Source organism: Papio anubis, chromosome 17 (assembly GCF_008728515.1).
Source record: "Papio anubis isolate 15944 chromosome 17, Panubis1.0, whole genome shotgun sequence".
Classification (NCBI taxonomy): Eukaryota; Metazoa; Chordata; class Mammalia; order Primates; family Cercopithecidae; genus Papio; species Papio anubis.
This window is the reverse complement of record NC_044992.1, coordinates 55,826,527-55,851,460: the sequence shown is the minus strand read 5'-3', so window position 1 is coordinate 55,851,460 and position 24,934 is coordinate 55,826,527. Positions and strand designations below refer to the sequence as shown.

At 43.7% G+C, this 24,934-nt stretch overlaps 1 protein-coding gene across 10 annotated transcripts in view; it reads right to left on the bottom strand.

The window, feature by feature from the left end:
* Positions 1-24,934, bottom strand: part of MAP3K3 (mitogen-activated protein kinase kinase kinase 3) — a 76,289-nt gene that overhangs the window by 26,668 nt on the left and 24,687 nt on the right. For all 10 annotated transcript variants that reach the window (XM_017950853.3, XM_017950855.3, XM_017950857.3 and 7 more), the window contains 3 exons: positions 18,312-18,411; positions 10,801-10,914; positions 2,865-2,985 (listed from right to left, as the gene is read on the bottom strand). In XM_017950853.3, coding sequence (XP_017806342.1) covers positions 2,865-2,985; positions 10,801-10,914; positions 18,312-18,411 — 335 coding nt within the window. The remainder of the gene's footprint in view (positions 1-2,864; positions 2,986-10,800; positions 10,915-18,311; positions 18,412-24,934) is intronic.

Below are 24,934 nucleotides of genomic sequence, written 5' to 3'. Positions count from 1 at the left end.
TGTAGAGAAGGGGTTTTGCCATGTTGCCCAAGCTAGTCTCAAACTCCTGAGGCTCAAGCAATCCACCCATCTCGGCCTCCCAAAGTGCTGGGATCACAGGCATGAGCCACCATACCCAGCCAGTAATTATCTTTTGAATGAATGAACAAAAATGTAGAATGATGGAAGAGAGATAAGAAAACATGATAGTTGGGGCGTGGTGGCTCACGCCTGTAATCCCAGCACTTTGGAGGCCAAGGCAGGCAATCATCTGAGGTCAGGAGTCTGAGACCAGCCTGGTAAACATGGCGAAATTCCATCTCTACTAAAAACACAAAAATTAGCTGGGAGTGGTGGTGCACACCTGTAATAGGCTGAGGCAGAACTGCTTGAGCACATGAAGCAGGGGTTGCAGTGAGCCAAGATGGCATCAAGGCACTCCAGCCTGGGTGACAGAGTGAGACTGTCTCGAAGAAAAAAAAGACAACATGATAAATATTATAATGGTGATGGGTATCAGGGGCAAACATTTTCAGTGGCTTCCCACTGCCTACCAAAAAAGCCTAAGTGCAGTTAAGAGTCCCTTAGAAAACACCCAGGCATCCTTTTTCTTGGCCTTCTCTACTCCTCCTCCAAATGTATCAGCCAGCCTGGACCTGAAGTATAGTGAGCTCTCCACAGACGTAGTTTAAAAGCCCTTTCTCCCGTTGTCCCCTATGGAAATCCTCCATAATCTTTCAAGGTCCAGCTGGGACAGCTCCCCTCAGAATGCATATTCCAGATCATTCCAGTTAGAAATCATCTCTCCCATTTCTTGGCTCTATGGAAAGGCTCACAGGTTCCATCCATTCTCTTGCCACATCTACCTTACCCCACACACACTCCAAAGTCCCTGGGGTTCTTGGAACCCACCAAGTTCTTTTGTGATCAGCCTGGCAGGTGCTCCTTACTATGCCTGAGATATCTATCTCTACTTGATGTTCAGTAAATGTTCCTTGGAGTGTCAGCTCTGGTGTTGCCTGTTCTGTGAAAGCCCTTCTCTCCCAGGCTGAATCTGCTCCAGCCACCCTTGCTCTTCCACATGCTTCGCTGCAGCATTCATCTCAGCCCAATGGCTGGTACTTAATGCTTTGCTGAATGAAGGAAGGATCTAGGTATGCTAAGAGGCCGTGTTGCCCATTTTCCAGATAAACAGGAACTACTTCACAGAAATCTCGTTCCTCAGCATTCTCAGCTAGGAAAATAATTTCTATATATAGCTCCCAATAACATGGAGGAAGGGTCCAGTGGCTGAGTATTTAGCCCCTGTCTCCATGCACATATCATAGGTTCTTGCTTGGGGGCAGGAGACCCAGTTACTGCCCCATCAATCCTTACTGATTACAAGAGACCATGCTGCCCGCCTCCATCCCCTCAATCTCCACAAGGACTATGGAAAAGAGGCCAAACTGGCAGAGCTTCCCAGGCTCTGAGGCACCCAGATTCCAGGGCCAGAGATGCTCTGGCTAGGCTCTCCTTGCTAGGGTACTAGCTCTCCCTCCTCAACCAACACATCCCCCAATTATCTACAGAAATCTGAAATGCATATACAGACTTTCAGCCTGGCAATACTTAGTACCAGTACTTGCCTGGATTCTAGAAGTTACTCAATAAGGCAAAGTCAGTACCTCGGCAACATATTTTTCCTGCAACTCCCTCATAAGGCATATTGCAAACAGACAAACTCAGAAACAGTACTTAGATCTCTCAAGCTCAGCTCAGGATTTTCAGAGGACAGTTCAATTTGAAGCAATCCTACCTATATGGATAAGGCAAAGCTGGCTTTCTAGCAGCAGCAGGGGTCTCCACAACATTAAGGCAGCAGGCTCCACATGATGTTTGATAAGGCCAGATTTCCCTTTTGATACAAGTTTCACAATTCAAGAAATGGGCTTTCTCCCCAGACTCTCAAAAGTGGGATCCACAGGAATCCTGGATTAACTAGTAATAATTCACAGGCCTGATTTAGATTCCTGTCCTGGGAAGGACTAGTAGCAGCCACAGAGCTTTCTGACTAGTTAGCAGAGGGTTGTATACACAGTTGGCCCTCCATAGCTGCAGGTTCTGCATCTGTGGATTCAACCAACCATAGATTGAGAATATGTGGAAAATTATTAAAAAAATAATAATAGCAAAAAAAATACAAATAAAAATTTAGCATAAGAACTATTTACATAATATTTACATCATATTAGGTATTATAAATAACCAGAGATGATTTAAACTATAAGGGAGGATGTGGGTAAATTATATGCAAATACTACACTATTTTATTTCAGGGACTTGAGCATCCACGGATCTTGGCATCCACAGGAGTCCTGGAACCAATCTCCTACAAATACAGATAAATGACTGTACTATGTCAACAGTCTCCTTTCCTTCCCAGACAACTAAGCTTGACTATCTCAAAAGTTTCATTGGTCAGCATCTTCCCTGAAGTATAAAGACTTCTCGGGAATCATAAGCAAGAGGTTTAAGGTTAAAATTCAAACTTAGACCTGACTCCTAACTTTATAAGTCTCTATTCTTCACAAGAATGGTCAAAAGTGAGTGTAAACACAGCTGGAAGTCTTCAAGTAGACGTCTGAGGCGATCACTTTTTCAGGAATGTTTAAAAGGAATTTAATCACACTACTACATCACTATATTTTAAGTTCCTTGAGAGTCAGGATACCATCCCAGTTATTTCTTTGCCCTTCCTCTCTAAATAAAGGCATAGAGGATTACTCCACGAGGAGTAATAGTCAATAAATATTTGATGATTATTTAATTAACAAATACTTGTTGCTTTTTTAAAATGTGGGCAGATAAAATAGAGGGCGAGAAAAAAGGGGTGAAATACTCACTGACGGAGAGGTGCCTGCTTCTGGGTTCGGGGGGCTGGTAGATAGTATTTATATCCCCTGCAGACTGGGAAGCCTTGATCCGCACCTGTCTGGACACCCCACAGTGGGGAGAGGAACTGTTCTGTAAAAGAAGAGGAAAAAAGGCCAAGCTAAATCTTTACACAGTCAGGCCTATCAAGGCCTTCTCACCCTTTTCCTAAGGACTCCCTGCACGCTCAGCCACCTTCATGCTTTTAATACATGAGTTACCCAGCTTTCCCCCAAATCTGACTCCTCTATTTGTCTCCGCAAACCACTATTTGCTCAATGTAGTTTTACAACTTCAATGATATATGAGCGCTGAGACCTAGCACCCCAGTTTAACAGGTGATGATCCAGACATGGAGGAATAACAGGCATTCCTGTAATAATCTGCAAAACAAAAGAGAGCTGTAAGTACCCTCTCATAAAATTCTTCAGAGAGTTTAGGAAGAGTAGCAGAAAATTATTTCTGCAGAAGAGGGAGTCAGAATAGAAAATGAATGATGGCAACTTGCCTCCCCAACAAAATTCTGGTTGCTATATATGTATTTAATCTTATTGGTTGATTGACTGACACAGAGTCTTGCTATGTTGCCCAGGCTGGACTCAAAACTCCTGGGCTCAAGGGATCCTCCCACCTCAGCCTCCAGGTTAGCTGAGACTATAGGTACATGCTACCATGCCCAGCTTATATATGTATGTTTAAAAGTAGCTCAATATGCTTCTTTTTCCCAACCATAATCACTCCCTGAACATTAAGAAGATTCCAGAGGCCAGGCGCAGTGGCTCAAGCCTGTAATCCCAGCACTCTGGGAGGCCGAGATGGGCAGATCACGAGGTCAGGAGATCGAGACCATGCTGGCTAACACGGTGAAACCCTGTCTCTACTAAAAAATACAAAAAATTAGCCAGGCGAGGTGGCGGGCACCTGTAGTCCCAGCTACTCGGGAGGCTGAGGCAGGAGAATGGCGTGAACCCGGGAGGCGGAGCTTGCAGTGAGCTGAGATCTGGCCACTGCACTCCAGCCTGGGCGACAGAGTGAGACTCCGTCTCAAAAAAAAAAAAAAAAAAAAAAAAGAAGATTCCAGGGTTTACATGTAAATCATCTCAGGATCATGTTCAATTGAGAAAAGCTATCATAAGTACCATTCTGCCAGACAGAGGTCAAGGGCCTGAGACGAGGGTCAGCAATCCTCCCAGCACCCACTCACTCTTTCCACCTGGCCCAGTCCAGCCACCACAGAGAAAACTAAGCAACAAAGGGGGGCCTTTGCACCAAGAAAGCTTAAAACTAAACCCTGGAGGTAATCAAGTGATGTCAGGATGTGATTACAAATAAGCAGGGCACTGGTGAGAGCGGGGGTGAGAGCTCAGGATTTAAACAAGCTGGTTCAAAGTTTCTACTTGCTCCTCTATCTCCTCTACCTCCCCCTAACAATAAAAGTCTGATCTAAACAAACTCTATATCCTGTCCTCCAGGAAAAAGGTTTCCCGCTCTCAGGGGAGAGTTCAGCTGCCAAGCAACCTCCCGTAGTCCCCTTGCCAGACTTATCACATGCAGGTTGTCTTGAAAAACTGCCTTGCTCTAACGGGAAGTCAGAACCAAGGGGAAGTGAATGTTCTTGCTGAAGCCTCCAATGTGCAATAGCTCTCTGCTAAGGGTCAAAAAGGAAACAACAGTCAAAGCCACATACTGGGGAGGCAGGCAAGTGAAGGGCAAGGGAGGGCCACAGCCTTGCACTCAAAGAAGAGGTGAATGATGAGCACCCTGCCACCTGCCTGAATGCAGGGCCTTACACATAGTGGGAATTCAATAAATCATAGCAACGTGAATTTGAAATGTGTACCAAAGGACATACAATCTAAACCCTCAATTAGAAAATATTTTTTTTTTTGAGACGAAGTCTGGCTCTGTCGTCCAGGCTGGAGTGCAGTGGCCAGATCTCAGCTCACTGCGAGCTCTGCCTCCCGGGTTTACGCCCTTCTCCTGCCTCAGCCTCCCGAGTAGCTGGGACTACAGGCGCCCGCCACCTCGCCTGGCTAGTTTTTTGTATTTTTTAGTAGAGACGGGGTTTCACCATGTTAGCCAGGATGGTCTTGATCTCCTGACCTCGTGAGTCGCCCGTCTCGGCCTCCCAAAGTGCTGGGATTACAGGCTTGAGCTACCGCGCCCGGCCCTCAATTAGAAAATTTAAAAGCTAGGCCGGGAGTGGCTCATGCCTATAAATCCCAGCACTTTGGAAGGCCGAGGCAGGTGGATCATGAGGTCAGGAGATGGAGACCATCCTGGCTAGCACAATGGAACCCTGTCTCTAATAAAAATACAAAAAATTAGCTGGGCGTGGTGGCGGGCGCCTGTAGTCCCAGCTACTCGGGAGGCTGAGGCAGGAGAATGGTGTGAACCTGGGAGGCAGAGCTTGCAGTGAGCCGAGATCGCGCCACCACACTCCAGCCCGGGCAACAGAGCAAGACTCTGTCTCAAAAAATGAAAATAAAAATAAAATAAATAAAAAATCTAAAAGCTGAATTTCAATGGCCAGCACAAGCAGATTTGTAAAATAAAAGGCTTGAGGTTGTGGCAACAGGTTAGAAAGCAGGTGAAGAGAATCAGTGAAGGTCTCAAAGCAGAGCTTCTCACACGTTAATGTACATATGAATCACCTGCAATCTTGTTAAAGTGCAGATTCTGATTCGGTAGGTCTGGGGTGGAGCTCAGAGCCTGCATTTCTAACCAGGTTCCAGGTGATGCTGACACTGCTGTTACATGGTCGACACTTCGAGTAGCCAGGTCTTAGAAGTGAGTCATGCCTCAATTGCAAGTAATGGTTCTCAACCCTAGCTGCCCACAAGAATTGCCTGAGGAGCTTTTTTTTTGAGACGGAGTCTTGCTCTGTCACCCAGGCTGGAGTGCCGTGGCGCAATCTGGCTCACTGCAAGCTCTGCCTCCCAGGTTCACACCATTCTCCTGTCTCAGCCTCCCAAGTAGCAGGGACTAGAGGCGCCCGCCACCACGCCCGGCTAATTTTTTGTATTTTTATTAGAGACAGAACCCGCCTCCCGGGTTCAAATGATTCTCCTGCCCCAGCCTCCTGATTACAGACGTGCACCACCATGCATGCCCGGCTAATTTTTTTTTTTTGAGACGTAGTTTCACCCTTGCTGCCCAGGCTAGGAGTGCAATGGCACCATCTCGGCTCACCGCAACCTCTGCCTCCCGGGTTCAAGTGATTTTCCTGCCTCAACCTCCCTGTAGCTGGGATTACAGGCATGTGCCACCACGCCCAGCTAATTTTTTGCATTTTTAGTAGAGATGGGTTTTCTCCATGTTGGTCAGGCTGGTCTTGAACTCCTGACCTCAGGTGATCTGCCCTCCTCGGCCTCCCAAGGTGCTGGGATTATAGGGGAGAGCGACTGTGCCCAGCCGCCTGTGGAGCTTTTGACACCTCAGACCAACAGAACCTCTGGACATAAGAGTCCAAGCACTGATACTTTGTAATACTCAGCCAAATTTTGAAAACCTCAATTTAAGGGGGCAAAGGGAATGGTATAGTAAATAAAAATAAGGTTGCTGCAAGGGTTTAGGACACCTTGAATAAGACTCAGAAGTGGGAAAGAGAGGAAGGAGGAAGGTGGGACTATGCCTGAGAATATATAGAGTGACAGGAGAGCCCACAGGTATGAACTGTGTAGCTAGCAGAACATTCTAAAGACAACAAATAGAAGACAGTGACCATTCCATGAAAACCTCACTAAAGGACTCTGGGTAGAAGTGTGCTGTGGCTAACACAAACAATATGAAAAATTACCAGGAAACCACGTGTATCAAGATTTCAGTGACTGGAAGATAGGAAAAAGCCTACCCACAAATTATCTCAATAAAAGATTTGGCAAGTGGATTCAACGATGCAGGGAGGAGGTAAAGCGGGGAGAGAGCTTGCTTTAGTTTGTTACATGGGAATGTAAGATAAGAAATGGCACACTGGATCACCAAGAGCATCCTGTCCAGTCCTCTGTTTTAATGGTGGTACCAAGAGATATTTGCATGGAAGACCATGATAGTTATGATAGCTGTGAAAGCATCTGAGGTGATTTAATTAAATTTACAGCTTTGCCATCCATGAATTTATTAAAGCCCTTTTAAAAATCTGATTTGAAGCTATACAATTTCAGAATAATAGATGCCACATATATCATCTTTTTTCTTTTTGAGACAGAGTTTTGCTCAATCATCCAGGTTGGAGTGCAGTGGTGCAATCATAGCTCATTGCAGCCTGGAATTCCTTGGCTCAAGTGATCCTCCTGCCTCAGCCTCCCAGGTAGCTGGAATTACAGGCATTTGCCACCACGACTGATTTTAAAACTTGTGTAGATATGGGGGTCTTGCTATGTTACCCAGCCTGGCTTATCACTTGTTATACAAATGATTTCTTTTTTGTTCTAAGATAATGCTCAACACTCAAGAAGTTCATCCAAATTGAGATTAGATGAATAAATCTGTGTCTTCATTATCCATGCTCTTAAATGCATTAAAGACTCTGATTATATATGCTTAGGCTGTCTGTCCTGACTAAAGAGTTCTAAACCTTTTTTTTTTTTTTTGAGACGGAGTTTCGCTCATCGCCCAGGCTGGAGTGCAATGGCACAATCTCAGCTCACTGCAACCTCCGCCTCCCAGGTTCAAGCAATTCTCCTGCCTCAGTCTCCCGAGTAGCTGGGATTGCAGGCATATGCCACCACGCTCAGCTAGTTTCGTATTTTTAGTACAGACAGGGTTTCACCATGTTGGTCAGGCCAGTATCAAATTCCTGACCTCAAGTGATCCACCCACCTCAGCCTCCCAAAGTGCTGGGATTACCGGCGTGAGCCACCGTGTCCAGCCAAGAGTTCTAAACTTTTACACTATTCATATATGAAAGTGACTCCAACTCCTTGAAAACTTTGTCTTCTGGACGTTTTCTAGCTCAGTTATCTTCGAAGCTGCGGGGAATAGAATGATACAACAACTCACAAGTTCTCCTCATGGACAATATTATACTTTCTGCTTGGCTTCTAATTTTTTCCAACTGTGGAGGAACCCGGGTGAGGTTTCCTAAGGACTACAATAATTCTAAGATCCCTCTTCTGGGGCCGTTGGTGATGAAGACCAGGTAATATTTTATCCTGGAGCAGTGTACTTAAGGTATGATCTTTGGGCTGGTGCCAGTCCTTACACTGTGGTATACTGCTCGTCCTGCTCTTCCACTAAGTAAGTAAAGAAATGGAGAGGGCCCTCTGAAAAACTTTAGAGCAATGTGGCAGAGTGATTTTATGTCTATTGAATCTACTAATGAAAACTGTAGCCTTATATATACCTCTAGTTTATTTTTCCATTTCACTTCTCCGTTTTTGTATTTAAAAAATGAACTGGTACGGCCGGGCGCAGTGGCTCATGTCTGTAATCCCGGTACTTTGGGAGGCCAAGGCAGGCAGATCACAAGGTCAGGAGTTCGAGACCAGCCTGGCCAACATAGTGAAACCCTGTCTCTGGGCTTAAAAAATACAAAAATTAGGCCAGGTGTGGTGGGCGTGCCTGTAATCCCCAGCTACCCAGGAGGCTGAGGCAGGAGCAATCACTGGAACCTGGGAGCCGGAGGGTTGCAGTGAGCCAGATCGCGACCACTGCACTCCAGCCTGGGGCAACAGGAGTGAGACTCACCCCAAAAAAAAAAAAAAAAAAAAGTCCAAGTGACAGATTGGAAAATGAAAAGAGTCAGAATTGTCAAGGCCAGTGGCTCAAGCCCACATCTAGCCTTTGGGAGGTAGCCGAGACGGTGGATTTCTGAAACAGAGATCGAGACATCTCTGGAAAGCAGGAAACCCTGCCTCTACTAAAAATACAAAAATCCAGCTGGAAGCGGTGGTGGGAGCGCCTGCAGTCCTTAGCTGCTGGAGGAGAATGGCGGCACCCGGAGGCGGAGCTGCGGCGAGCTGAGATCCGCCATCGCATCTCCAGCCCGGGCGCATATGAGCAAGTCTGCCTCAAAAAAAAAAAGAACAAAACTGGTATTCTACCACAGATAGTTATTAGGAGAAGTAATTGTTCTAGAGGTGAGGATTCCTGAGCACACAGCAATTTTAGATCATGATTCTTCCATTTATTAAGAAACCTAAAGTCTAGGTAAGGAAGTTCTAGAGAAAAGATTTCATCACCAACATTACCATTGTTACTCTTAAAAGTAAATGTTTATTTATTTTATTTTATTTTTTATTTGTTTTTGAGACGGAGTCTCGCTCTGTCACCCAGGCTGGAGAGCAGTGGTGTGATCTCGGCTCACTGCCGGCTCCTCCTCCAGGGTTCACACCATTCTCCTGCCTCAGCCTCCCCAGCAACTGGGACTACAGGCGCCCGCCTCCATGCCTGGCTAATTTTTGTATTTTTAGTAGAGACGGGGTTTCACTGTGTTAGCCAGGATGATCTCCATCTCCTGACCTCATGATCCACCCGCCTCGGCCTCCCAAAGTGCTGGAATTACAGGCGTAAGCCACCACGCCCGGCCAAATGTAATGTTTATAAATGCAAAAAACAGGAGCAGTTTCAGTATCCCAACAGTAGCAAAAATGGTTATTTAATTAAATTATGGTATATCCACTCAAGTGAAACACGCATCCTTACAAATTATAATTACAACATAGAAAAATGTTCATCACAGGCTGGGTGTAGTGCCTCACACTTGTAATCCCAGCACTTTGCAAGTCTAAGGTGGTTGGATCATTTGAGCTCAGGAATTCAGATCAGCCTGGGCAACATAGTGAGACCCCATCTCTACAAAAAAATTTTTAAATGGCCAGGCACTGTGGCTCACGCCTGTAATCCCAGCACTTTGGGAGGCCGAGGTGGGTGGATCACCTGAGGTCAGGAATTTGAGACCAGTCTGACCAACATGGTGAAACCTTGTCTCTACTAAAACTACAAAAATTAGCCAGGCATGGTGGCAGGCACCTGTAATCCCAGCTACTCGAGAGGCTGAGGCAGGAGAATCACTTGAACCCAGGAGGCGGAGGTTGCAGCGAGCTAAGATCACACCATTGCATTCCAGCCTGGGCAACAAGAGCAAAACTCTGTCTCAAAAATAAAGAAAAGAAATGGTCAGCATGCACAGCATTCCACCTAAACTTTGTCCTAGTCACTACACCCATAGTTATGCTGCCATGTTGGCTGTCCACATAAAGAAAAGGAAATGGTGCCAAGAAACCTTCAGAAACATGCATCTGAAGAAAACTGGTAGAGGAATCAGTAATTGGAAGACAGATACAGATTGCAAGCATTCTTGTGAAATGCAGGCCTCCAGGAATCCTTCAGGAGAGGAAACTGTGCGTAAGTGATAATTCCCCATTTCTGACACCCCACAGACCGCCTGCCATTGGGTAAAGCAGAAGCTGATAAATTATAAGAGGCTCCCAACCCATGGCTTTTTCCACTGAACAAAAGGAAAAGTTTGTTTCCTACAAGTGTCCTAAAGGAAAGGCAAGGAGTTGTGGGAGTTGGGTTTATAAAGCATAACAGTCTCAAATCCTTGACAGTCTTTCTAATTGGCTCTGCCAAACAAATCAAATTTCTCTTGTTGAGGTCAAAATCTAATTGAAAAAACATAAATTTAGAGCACAAGAATTTTATTCTTTATCATAAAGTATTTTCCTTCCTCCCTCATCATAAGTCAAATAACCTTTAGATGCAATGTTAACACTGACAATCTGGCTATTCGGTGAAATCAAATGCAGAATGCTCACTGGCTGCTGACAAGTGGGCTGTGCTGCGCTTATGCTCTCAATTTGGCAGTGGCTGAGGAATGAAAACGTCTATCAAGGGGGCAAGACAAGTTCCTTAAGGAAAGCAAGCTTTGTCTTCAGCTGCCAGACCATGACAGGGGCTACTTACATGGTTTCTGTCCTGGGACAACAGCAATATCCTAAGGCTTTTCATGCTTGAGCTTCTATCCAAAATGTCAATTGCTTTATCAAGATCATCTTGGTTTTTCAGCAGGATGGAGAGCTGTGATACAAGACACAGAAAAGGGAAATAATATAAAACAGAAGTTTATCTCAATGTTTCACTCTGCAGAAATAAAAAATAAAAATAAGTTGAGAGGAAAACAATCTCATTGGATACTATGGGGTCTTAAAAGATCTAGTTGAAACCATAGATATTTTTCTGTCTAAATGTACAATTTAAAAATTTGTAGTACCTTTACATAGTTGTGCAACCATCATCATAATCCAATTTTAAAACATTTCCAAAACTCCAACAGGATCTCTTGTGCCCATTTATGGTCACTCCTCCTTCCCACCTCCAGCCCCAGGCAACCACTAGTCTACTTTCTATCTCTACTGATTTGCCTTTTCTGGACATTTCATTCCATTTAGACACATACAATTCATACATAAAAGATTCAATCTTTTGCATCTAGCTTCTTTCACTTAATGTTTTTTAGTTCATCCATGTTGTAGCATATCTCAGTACCCTGTTGTGAGATACTTTCTGAAAAGAGTTTCCTCTCCAAAAATACCATTTACTTCAAAGCATCAAATTGCAAACAGTTATAGCCCCCATATTCTTTTCCAAATTAAGTAGGATCATGTCCCACTCTATCTCCAATTGTGCTGACATTAATAGAACAAGCAGAAAAGGAACAGGAGGGGTAGAGGGATGGTCAGAGGATGAAAATTATTATACAAATAAAAACACAAATTCAGAGTGCAGAGTATGATTTAATATCTTTCTGTTTAAGGGCAAAGTCAGTGACCAGAACCTGAAAACTACCTCCTCCATTTTCACAGAGCTTTTCCCCCTTTGCTCGGCACTTCTCTCTCCTGTCGCCATATGAAGGATGTGTTTGCTTTCCCTTCCGTCATGACTGTAAGTTTCCTGAGGCCTCCCCGGCCATGCTGAACTGTGAGTCAATTAAACCTCTTTCCTTTATAAATTACCTAGTCTTAGAAAAACAGCCCCCAGCTCAATGTCAGTATTGTCATCGTCACCCAGGGGGCCTGAGTTTTCTTCCGTGTCATCTCTGCCCAAACTTTGCTCCTGTGAGGAGTGGGAGCCACAGGGTTAGTGGGAAAGGCCAGTTGTCCTGCATCAGCCAGTGGAGAATTGTTGCCATTGTCCTAAGCTGTCAGAGAAAAGTCCCCCGGCTGAGCTTTGTTCTGTGACACTTTGCCAGGAAAAGACAAAGGAATCAGATTTTAGATCAAAGTAAGGAAGAGCTAGAAGGAAATACTCCAATATTTCAGCAGCAGGTATCTCCAGTTGGTAGTATTATGGATATTCTGAATGTTTCCCTTTATTCATCTGTATTTTCTACCAAAAAGCAATAGTTAATGTTATAACCTTTAAAGTGTAAAGACATAGGTAAGCATTTTCTGCCAGAGCTACCAAAGGATTGACAAGGATGCAAAACTTAATAACAGGACTTAGGAAATGCGCATATGCACACAAGTTGTTCAGGTGGGAGGGATGAAGTTTGAATGAGCCCCATCAGAGGTAATGACATTCCTTTAATAGGAGATAATCAAGCATATGTGTAATGACTTCTTGATGGGAGTATAGTGGAGAAGATTCAAGCATCTGTCAGAGAGTCAGCCTAGGACCCTGTTACTCAAAGTGTGGTCCACGAACTGGCAGCATAGGTATCTCCTTGGAGCTTGTTTGAAATACAGAATCTCTGGCCCCCACCCCAGGCCACAAAAATCGCCTGAGTATTTAAGTATTTGGCTTGGTTCAAACGTGAGGGCTTCTTATACAGTAGTGCTAGGTCCAGGGCAGGTTTGGGAACTGAATGAACTTAGACTCTCTAGCTGGCAAGGGCTCTGGAAGGTCATCCTTGGGGCGGATGACCTTTTGGAGTCCTTGTCAGCTGGAGATTCTAAGCTTCTCAGCACCTGGTGAGCCATTCACCACGAGGCCGGTTACTTGTTCCTTCTACCCTGGATGTAAAAATTCCACCAGCCTGGATACCTGGGGCATCCTTCCCTCTTGGGGCATATTTCATGGCTTTGACTCTCACCCAGATGGGACCTTCATCTGAGCATTCAGAGTATCTTCTCAACTTGCTCTGCCTGTGTCTTTGCCAGCATTTCACTCATGGGCCCATTGATGGCCTACTTTTGCAGGTTTACTTCTGCCTTGTTTCCATCTTAAGCCAATTCTGTGGGAATGGGAGCAAAAGCTACAACCTCAAGCCCCAGGATGTGAAGCAGGTTTAGTTAAGCCCCATACCCAGTTCATGGTACATGAAGGGAGTCACCCTGTGGCTCAGTAGAGGGCCATGTGGGTGATCTATGAATACTCGTGTTGTGCCTTAAAGTGCAGCAAGTACTAACCTTCCTCCTCTTATATTGACCATGTGATTCTTCTTGTCTCTCATCCTGGGTTCTGATTAATTCATCTTCATTGTATACTTTAGAATCTTTCTAGAACCCAGGGCAAAGGAACTAGTCATATTTGAGCACCTATCCTGTGCTAGGGACTTTGTTTGTTGTCATATTTGGTCTTCACTGTCACAACAAGAGGAAGTTTGTAATGATCCATTTTACAGAAGAGAAAATCAAGGCCCAGAAAGAGTAAGTAACATACTCAATGTTGTACAATCAGTAAGAGGCAGAAATTTGACCCCAGAGTCCTCTGATCCCAAATTTCTCTGTTGATTCCATCATTCCACATAGCCTCCTAAATATTGTCAGTTGGCAGCAGGATGGCCCAGTGACCTGTCAGTTCTTGTCAGTCTGGCTCCATGGAATTGGAGAAGCTTGTGTAACAAAATGGAGAGATTTGACTTGTGTAACAAAATTCTGACATTCTGTCAGAATTCCAAGGTTTGTAAAAAACAAAGCAATGTGGTGGGGCTACAGAGTCATATATCAGATCACAGGCTTCAGAGAGCTACATGACAGAACTGCTCCAGAGAAGAAGAGGGGGAAATGGTTGGAGTAAAGGAAGCTGGCAGGTGGCCACACCCTCCTTGGAATTTGTCACTGGTCTCCCCCACTGTATTGGAAGCTCCAGGAAGACAGGGATTTTGTCTGTCTTGTTCACTACTATATCTATTGCAATTAGAATAGTAATTAAAACATAGTGGGTACTCAATAAGTGAATGGATGTGACCAGCCCCTACCCTTTGACCCCACAAATATTCAATAAAGCTACAAAAATTATAATATAAAAAATAAATAAATAAATAAATAAATAAATAAATAAATAAATTACCTAGTCTTGGGCAGTTTTTTACAGCAGGGTGAGAACAGACTAATATACTCATACGTTCCAGTGAAGTATTAAATAGAAGGTCCCTGAGGGTACAAATAAGTCTCACTCACTGCAAAAAGCGGAGCATGTTATGAATACTTGGTATTAAGAGATTCATAAGATGCAAAGGTATGCCTTGCCTAGGACCTAGCAAATGTCAGATCTTATTCTTATTTTTATTATTTTTTGGAGACAGAGTTTCACTGTGTCGCCCAGGCTGGAGTGCAGCGGCACAATCTCAACTCGCTGCAACGTCCACCTCCTGGGTTCAAGCGATTCTCCTGCCTTAGCCTCCAGAGTAGCTGGGTCACAGGTATGCACCACCACTCCCCACTAATTTTTTTTTTTTTTTTTTTCAGTAGAGACTGGGTTTTATCATATTGGTCAGGTTGGTCTTGAACTCCTGACCTCAAGTAATCTGCCCGCCTCAGCCTACCAAAGTGCTGTGATTACAGGAGTGAGCCACCATGCCTGGCCAGATTTTATACATGTATGGTAAACACAAAATCAAGCAAAAGTCCAATTAACTTACACAGTTCCCAATTTATAATACAAGATTTTTTTTTTTTTTTTTTTTTGAGACAGTATCTCCCTCTGTTGCCCAGGCTGGAGTGCAGGTGCACGATCTCGGTTCACAGCAACCTCCGCCTCCCAGGCTAAAGTGATCCTCCTGCCTCAGCCACCACGCCTGACTATTTTTTGTATTTTTTGTAGAGATGAGGTTTCACCATGTTGTCCAGGCTGGTCTTGAACTCCTGAGCTCAAAGATCTGCCCGCCTCTGCCTCCCAAAGTGCTGGCATTACAGGCATGAACCACCGCACCTGGCCAAAAACAGTACATATTTAAAATAAAATCTCAAAACTACTTATGGAATGGGAGAATGTTCTGCAAATCATATTATATTGCAAAAGAATTTCTTCCTGGGTGACATTCAAAGTGGGAATAAATAAGAATGGTTGGGAAGGGAGTTAAATAACAATGGTTGGGAAGGCAGTTAAATTTAAAAAAAAAAAAGTAAGCTAGGGATAGTGGCTCACACCTGCAATCCTAGGAGGCTGAGGCAGGAGGATCACTTGAGGCCAGGAGTTTAAGACCAGCCTGGGCAAAATAGTGAGACCGCCCCCATCTCTACAAATTTTTTTTAATTAGCTCAGTGTGGTGGCATGTGCTTATAGTCCCAGTTACTGGGGAAATTGAGGTGGGGGGATCACTTGAACCCAGGATGCCGAGGCTGCAGTGAGCCATGATTGCACACTGCACTCTGGTCTGGGCAACAAAGTGAAACCCTGTCTCAAACCAAAACCAAAAACAAAACCCACAGTGACATATCACAGTGACATACACCCACTAGGATGGCTATTAAAGAAAAGAAAATAACAAATGTTGGTAAGGATGGTGGAGAAACTGTAGCCCTCACTGATATGGTTTGGCTGTGTCCCCACCCAAATGCCATATTGAATTGTAGTTCCAATAATCCCCATGTGTCATGGCAGGGACCTGGTGGGAGGTAACTGAATCATGGGGGTGGTTATCCCCATGCTGCTGTTCTCCTGATAGTGAGTAAGTTCTCATGAGATCTGATGGTTTTATAGGGGGCTTTTCCCCATTTGCTTGGCCCTTCTCTCTCCTGTCGCCATGTGAAGGACGTGTTTGCTTTCCCTTCTGTCATGACTGTAAGTTTGTTAGGCCTCCCCAGCCATGCTGAACTGTGAGTCAATTAAACCTCTTTATTTATTTATTTATTTATTTATTTTAATTTTTTTTTTTGAGACAGAGTCTCACTCTGTTGCCCAGGCTGGAGTATAGTAGCACAATCTCGGCTCACTGCAACCTCTACCTCCCAGGTTCAAATGATTCTTCTGCCTCAGCCTCCTGAGTAGCTGGGACTATAGGTGTGCGCCACCATGCCCAGGTAATTTTTATATTAGTAGCAGAGATGGGGTTTCACCATGTTGGCCAGGCTGGTCTTGAACTCCTGACCTCGTGCTCTGCCCACCTCAGCCTCCCAAAGTGCTGGGATTACAGGCTGAGTCACTGTGCCTGGCCATCTCTTTCCTTTATAAATTACCCAGTCTCGGGCAGTTTTTTACAGCAGAGTGAGAATAAACTAATAAACTCATAAGTCGCTAGTGGGACTGTAAAATTGTGCAACCATTATAGAAAAGCTGGGCAGTTCCTCAAAAAGTTAGAGTTTTATCTTATGACCCAATAATTCGACGCCTAGGTATATACCTTATAGAATTGAAAACATATGTTCATGTAAACACTTGTACACAAATGTTCATAGCAGCACTATTTAATAACCAAAAAATGAAAACAACCCAAATGTCTATCAACAGATGAACAGATATACAAAATGTGGTAAATCCATAAATGGAATATTTATTATTCAGCCATAAAATAGAATGACATACTGACAACATGTACAGATGACCCTTGAAAACATATGCTTAATCAAAGAAGCCAGACAAAAAAGGTTACGTACTGTATGATTCCACTTACATGAAATGTTCAGAATAGGTAAATCCAAAGAGACAGAAAGATAAGTGCTTACCAAGCGCTGGGAAGAGGAGAGAAAGGGGAATAACTGCTAATGGGTACAGGGTTTCTCTTTGGAGTGATAAAAATGTTCTGGAGGCCAGGTACGGTGGCTCATGCCTGTAATCCCAGCACTTTGGGAGGCTGAGGCAGAGAGATTGCTCGAACTCAGGAATTTGAGACCAGCCTGGGCAACATGGTGAAACCCTGTCTCCATAAAAAATACAAAAATATTAGCTGGGTGTGGTGGTGTGTGCCTGTAGTCCCAGCTATTTGGGGGGCTGAGGCGGGGGAATCGCTTGAGTGCAGGAGGTCAAGGTTTGCAGTGAGCCATGTATGCGCCACTGCACTCCAGCCTGGGCAACAGAGCAAGACTCTGTCTCAGAAAAAAGAGAAAATGTTCTGGAATTAGATAGTGGTGTTGGTTGTACAACTCTATCAGCATACTAAAAACTACTGAATGGTATACTTTTAGACAATAAATTTTTCATCTCAATAAAGCTATAATTACAAAGACATAAATAAATAAAATTAAATCTCAGTAGATTTTTCATTTGGGATTCTCAGATCCTGACAGTGCAGGGTTTAAAGGGCAAACAGAAGAACAGAATTGAGGGATTTTAAATTAATCAAATGTAAGTTAGTCAACTCCCGATCACTAACACTAGTAGAGTATGTTAAGACATGTATGAACTAAAATAATAACAATGAGTTATATTTGGCTTTAGAATAAAGAAACATCAGGAATTCTTAATGGAAATATTAACTGAAAAGAAGAGTACTAAACCATTCAGAAAAGTCTTCACTAAAAGAAAAATTTTAACTCCTCATCAAATAAAATAAAACTACACAATGATGATCTGCCTCTCAAAGGGTCATGATGTTGCCCAGCTTTCTTGTCTTGCACCCCTACTCAATTTCCTCAAGGTACACGTTCTTTACTCAGCATAAATACACTGCAAAGCACCAGCCTAAGCTGACTGTAGCCTTTAATATTCTTCTTGGAGCTGGGAAAGCAGCCCAAAAACTGACATTCAAAAGAATTCCTTCCTGGGTGATATTCAAAGTAGAAATAAATAAGGACTCTTGGGGTGGAGTGAGGAGGAGGAGGAGTTAAAGAACTTATTAGAGCAGGTGCTAACATTTGAAACAAGCTCCGATCAAACGAAACTCTGAGAGAAGAAGCCGGCATTTATGACTGTAATAGATGACCTACTCACTGGTTTTTCACACCTCCCTAGCCCCTGCTAAACCCTCTGCTTCTTGTTAAGGCTGTGCTGGGAGAAAAAAAATAAGATACTCCTACAAAATGTAAAGCAGACAATATAAGCCCTAGCCCTGGTACTATACCTGATTCCACCACAGAATATTAGAGCTATCTGCACTGAATGAGTAGGGGGAATGGAGATGGCTGAGATGGCTGAGTAATCTCCCACTTAGTAAAAAACAGAAATCCCAGAGTTGTTGGAATTAAGAAAAGGGGGTCTAGAAAATGAAAACCTGCATATGATATTAGAGGAACAAACTTTAAAGGCTCTGTTAAACAGAGAGAAAAAAGGTAGGCATCTGCCCCTTTTGTCCCTGCCCCATCCATCTGCCTTCTTACCTCATTGTTCATGTAATGTAGATCAAGAGGTTGTCCAAATACTGTTGTCACCTTGTGCTCCACATCTTCATATTTCACAGGCCGGCTGAATGCTATAATTCTGAAAAGAAACAGAAAGAAAGGTTGGTTAACTGTACACTTAAAATGTAGGGTTTAAAAAGCAATGGTCTGAGTATATTCTTCCTTTCTTCTCAACATAGGATTCTCTGTTTTCTTTCACTCAGTTTGCCTTTTCCCGACTGTTTCCTTTTTTCCTCTTCTTTACTGTTACCTTTCACCCTCTAAGCATCTATCAGGTTTGACAACAGTACCCACAACTATTGCTCAGTCCCAACCATTCATCTACCACTTCAGCTTAGACTCTTCTGCCAATGACAGAAGAGGCCACTAGGTTTAAAAACTATGTTCCAACTACAAGAACACACAGATACATGGAAGGGGAACAATACACACTGGGGCTGTTGGGACTTGGGGAGGGAGAGCATCAGGAAGAATAGCTAAAGCATACTGGGCTCAATACGTAGGTCATAGATTAATCTGTGCAGCAAACCACCACGGCACACGTTTAACTATGTAACAAACCTGCATATCCTACACACGTAACCCAGAACTTAAAAGTTGAAAGAAAAAAAAGTTATTTAGGAAATAAGCTAGAAAACGTAGAGACTGGAGTAGCAGTACTGAAAACATGGCCTCAACTCCTAAGGGACTCAACTCTAAGACTTGAAAGGTCTTTTCCATTGTTCATCTTTGAGATGCCATAAAAATCTCCATACTGATTTTCCTCAGAATTAAGATTTTCTACTACAGAGTCACAGGAATTCCCCCTTGAGTTGGTGATATGCCTGATCAGTTTTCTTAACCAGTGTCATATCTGTGCATGTAAATAGTATTGATATTGAAGCTTGTCTGGAGAGACTCATTAGGTCAGTTTGAAGAACAATTTCTACAAATATAAGGTAGAGTAAGGACTCATCCAAAGAGGTGTAAAATATGATTTGTTATTAAATACTTCAGCAAAATTTAAAAGTGGGAATTGATTAAAAAAAAAAAGATTGGGAAAATGTTAGTAATGTTGAAGCTGGGTGACAGGTCCATGGGAGTTCAGTTTAATACTCTGTCTACTTTTGAGGGTGCTTGAAATTTCCATAATAAAAAGTTGTGGGTTTTTTTGTTTGTTTGGAAACAGTCTCGCTCTGTCACCTAGGCTGGAGTACAGTGGCATGGCAACGGCTCACTGCAGCTTTAACCTCTGGGGCTAAGGCAATCCTCCTGCCTCAGCTTCCCAAGTAGCTGGGACTACTGGCATGCAGGGGCTAATTTTTTATTTTGTGTAGGGATGGGCCTCAATAAGTTGCCCAGGCTGATCTCAAGCAATCCTCCCACGTCAGCCTTCCAAACTGCTGGTATTACAGGTGTAAGCCACCATGCTTGGCCAATAAAAAGTTTTAACGAATGTATTAGGTGGAACTATATGAGACTACTGATGGCCAACCACTTTTGATATACAAAAGCGGCAATTTTATATGGTTTCAACCTAATACTCTAGAACATAGATGATTAAAAATAATCAGAGACAAATGAAACAGAAAAGAATATCAGAAAGAAACTCATACACATACGTACTCTCAAATTTATATAAGAAAATACAGAATCAAAAAAAAATCTTGGGGGCCAAGCATGATGGCTCACACCTGTAATCTCAGCACTTTGGGAGGCCAAGGTAGGAGGCTTGCTTGAGGTTAGGAGCTCCAGAGCAGCCTGGGCAAGATAGTGAGCGCTCCTGTCTACTAAAAATTTTTTTAAAAATTAGCCAGGTGTGATAGCACATGCCTATAGTTCCAGCTACTTGGGGGGCTGAGGTGGGAGGATCACTTGAGCCCAGGAAGTCAAGGCTGTAGTGAGCTGTGATCATGCCACTGAACTCCAGTCTAGGCGACAGAATGAGACTCTGTCTAAAAAATATATATATATATTTTATATATATATATTTTATATATATATATATATATATATATAGAGAGAGAGAGAGAGAGAGAGAGAGAGAAAGAGAAGGTCTTCCTAACCATAACATAAAATACAGAAGACAAGCCAGGCATGATGGCTCATGCCTGTAATCCCAGCACTTTGGGAGGCTGAGGTGGGTGGATCATCTGAGGTCAGGAGTTCAAGACTAGCCTGGCCAACATGGCAAAACCCCATCTCTACTAAAAATTTAAAAATTACCTGGGTGTGGTGGCACATGCCCTGTAATCCCAGCTACTTGGGAGACTGAAGCAGGAGAATCACTTGAACCCACGAGGCGGAGGTTGCAGTGAGCTGAGATCACACCACTGCACTCCAGCCTGGGCAACAGAGCAAGACTCCGTCTCAAATAAATAAATAAATAAATAAATAAATAAAATTCTGATTTCAAAATAAACCATCAACAAAGTTAAATATCAAACTTTGAGAAAATACTTGTAAAAAATCAATAAAAGACAATCTAATAGAAAAGGCAAAAGATTAGACAATTCACAGAAGAATTTTAAGTGGCTAATAAAACACATGAAAAGATGCTCATTGTGACTAGAGAAATGCCTATTAAAACAACCTTCATCTCTTAGTAAACCTAGGCAGGATAAAATCAGACTAGTGTGTGTTGGAGCAGGCAGTATTCAGCCATGGGCCTGCACAGTTCTTGTCCTCTTCCATGCTGAGAGGAAGAAGAGTGTGGTTCTTTCTCATCTTCCCTGCTCCCCCAGAGTGGGAAGTGGTGTAACCAGAGGAAGAAGCAATAAGCCACAAGAGAGAGGGATCTAAACCATTGGGTTTTAATAAAATCTGACCAGATAATTTCTTTCATGTTCTTCTGTGACAGGTTGAGAACATGTCTCGGTGAGAAGTATAAATCGGTGAGAAGTATAAAAGCCTTCATCATCTAGAACTGTATCTGCACTATTCAATATGGCAGCCATTAACCACATATGACTATTTAAATTTAAATTGATTAAACTGAAAATTGGTTACTGAACAGGTACAGTGGCTCATGCCTGTAATCCCAGAACTCTGGAAGGCCAAGGCAGGCAGATCGCTTGAGTCCAGGAGTTTAAAACCAGCCTGGGCAACATGGCAAAACCCTGTCTCTACAAAAATTACCTGGCTATGGCAGAGTGCCTGTTGTCCCAGGCACCTGGGAGGTTGAGGCAGGAGGACTGCTTGAGCCCAGGAGGTGGAGGCTCCATGATTATGCCACTGTACTCCAGCCTGGACAACAGAGACCTTGTCTTTTTTCTTTTTTTTTTTTTTTGAGACCAGTCTTGCTCTGCCGCCCAGGCTGGAGTGGCATTATCTCGGCTCACTGCAAGCTCCGCCTCCTGGGTTCAAGCCATTCTCCTGCCTCAGCCTCCCGAGTAGCTGGGACTACAGATGTGCGGCACCACACCCAGATAATTTTTGTATTTTTAGTAGAGACGGGGTTTCGCCATGTTGGCCAGGCTGGTCTCGAACTCCTGACCTCAGGTGATCTTCCTGCCTCAGCCTCCCAAAGTGCTGGGATTACAGGCATGAGCCACTGTACCTGGCCCAGAGACCCTGTCTTAAAAGAAGAACGTTCCTCTGTCTCACCAACCACATTTCAAGTGCTCACTAACCACATGTACAGTAGCCATATGTGTACTGGATAGCACAGATATAGAATATTTCCATTATAGCAGAAAGTTCTATTGGGCAACATTGATAGACTATTTATATAAACCATAATCTATCCTTCACGCAAAGCGTAACATCTCAAGAAGATAATTCCTTCATGTTTTTTTCCTTTGTCCATCACCACCTTTCATTTTTGGAAATCATACTGCTAACCAAATTAGTTTCATCTCCACTAGGAAATCCATTCAGACTATAATCCTTTTTTTTTTTTTTTTTTTTTTTTGGTGATGGAGTCTCATTCTGTCCCCCAGGCTGGAGTGCAGTGGCGCGATCTCGGCTCACTGCAAGCTCCGCCTCCCGGGTTCATGCCATTCTCCTGCCTCAGCCTCCCGAGTAGCTGGGACTACAGGTGCCAGCCACCACGCCCGGCTAATTTTTGTATTTTTAGTAGAGACAGAGTTTCACCACATTGGTCAGGCTGGTCTTGAACTCCTGACCTTGTTATCTGCCCGCCTCAGCCTACCGAAGTGCTGGGATATACAGGCGTGAGCCACCATGCCCGGCCCAGACTGTAATTCTTATATTTTTTTCTTCCAAATCAACTGTCCTAAGCAGTGATACTGTTAGGTGCTATCTAGACGGATTCTCTAGATAGAGGTGTTTTCTGAAGCCGTTTGAAAGGATAGCTTTCTATTAATTCCTAATAGCAAATCATACCCCTCCTCCTTCAAGGCCTCAGCAACAGTTCAAAATCCAGCCTTTCTGGATAAAATACCAGAAGTCCAATCAGATGTCCCTAGCACACTATTGAAAAAGGATCACGATCAGAAATAAATTCTTCTGCATTTGGCCTGGCAATGAGCCATTCAAAACCCACAAAAGCAGCTTGAAAGTCTGATCAAGATCAGAGGCCAGGACTTCCAGATTAGGTAAGATCTAAACTGCTGCCATCCTATTGAATAACAGGCATTTTTAGGCCAGTGCTTCAAAGAGAGGTCTAACACCTGTGCAACCACCCCCATCAGTGTGTCATTAACGTTTCCAAAGGGAAGGAGATCTTAATCTACAATCCTTCTCCCCAGCCCTCCTGGGGCCAAGAGGGAGGACAGTCAGGGGTCTGGTCCCCATAGTCTCAAAGCAAAGGGAAAGTCAGCCCAACAGAATGAATACCTGTCATGGATAAGTGCGAAAAGTCATGACTTCCTTCCTCTTTTCTGTGAATTCTAATTCTATAAGGGCCTACATTTAGATAAATACTACCCATATTCCCGGTAAAAAGTTAAAAATGCCCACAATGACATTCTCTACAAAATCCTGACATGAAATACATGAAACTAGAGCTATGTGGCACAGAGTACTAACTCTGTTGGCTTCCCTGCACCAACTTCATTAAGTCCTCAATTCCACACATAGTACGCAAACACTGAAATGCCATGGCTCTGAAAACAGCTCCATAAAAAGATAATGCACTGTTTTCAAAACCTTGATAGCAATGTTCTGCTGCTCAGGGCTTCAGAAGGCCATTCCTGCCTGACCACCTTAAATATTTGTGGTTTCAACCTGGCAGCTTCTCTGAAACCAAACACACTTTCTCAGTGTAAGCCTGCTCACTGTAACTGCATACCACTTTGGGAACAGGGAATTCAGGAGAGCCTAACTGCATAATTGGGCTCCAACACAATTGAGCTTTTGATTGAAAACTCTCTATTGCTCTGAGTTTGGCCATCCCTTTAAAACTCAGGTTGGAAAGTGTGAAAAGTAGCAACAATGAAGTCACAATTTAACTTCTCTGCTAATGGCAGGACACAGGAAGAGCAGCTGGGGACAGAGCTCAGACCTTCCTCCCTCCAGGCCTGGAACTCACATGGGAGCAGAAGGACCCTGGCTCTGCAGACCACACTTTCCACAATGTTTCCACCGGGCTGCCTCTGACAACCTTGTAGGGTTGTGAATGTGTATTTTAAAGGGAGAATACTAGCCACAGATCTCCTCTGGAGCCAGCTGCAAAGCAGGCTGAAAGGTACCAACTGCAGAGAACTACCAGAATCAAGAATGTTTGGAGGTACTAAGGTCCTATGGTGAGACTCTTAAAGTAGGAAGACCTCATACCAATGGGTATGCTTTTCACCTGTCCAAATGCTCAAAGCAAAGGAAAGCTGGGGGTGGGAGTGGGGGGTATATCAATGAGAGGGAAAGGCAAATAATGGAAAAATCACTGAAAGGCACATTTATGTGTACATGTGTCACACATGCGCAAACACGCAAGGTCCCGAATATCCCATGACCAGAGCTCTGTATGCTTTCTGAATGTTTTCCTTAAATAACTTTAGAAATTAAGTACAGTCTGGCCGGGCGCGGTGGCTCAAGCCTGTAATCCCAGCACTTTGGGAGGCCGAGACGGGTGGATCACAAGGTCAGGAGATCAAGACCATCCTGGCTAACACGGTGAAACCCCGTCTCTACTAAAAAATACAAAAAAACTAGCCAGGCGAGGTGGCGGGCACTTGTGGTCCTGGCTACTCGGAAGGCTGAGGCAGGAGAATGGCGTAAACCCGGGAGGCGGAGCTTGCAGTGAGCCAAGATCCGACCACTGCACTCCAGCCTGGGTGACAGAGTGAGACTCCGTCTCAAAAAAAAAAAAAAAGAAATTAAGTACAGTCACATTTTTTCTACTGAGAACTTCTACCTTGGCTTCCCACAAAAAATAACAATAACGAAAATACTGACAATGGAGAAAAGGACAGAAGAGTTTTGTAACATTACTTTCACTTCCCTAATGAGGTAAGATTCAGAACACAGACTGAAAAATTCCCCCTTTCTATGTCCTCAAAGGAGCTAAAATCTTTTACAACTGATGGACTTGGTTCAGCTTCCCATGACCTAGACACATCATGAAGAAACTTCTAATTCACCAACCTCACCCTTGACGTGGACAAAGCCAGGGCTGCTCTACTGGGAATAGTAATGGCACCATATCACAGGAGAATCCTGCC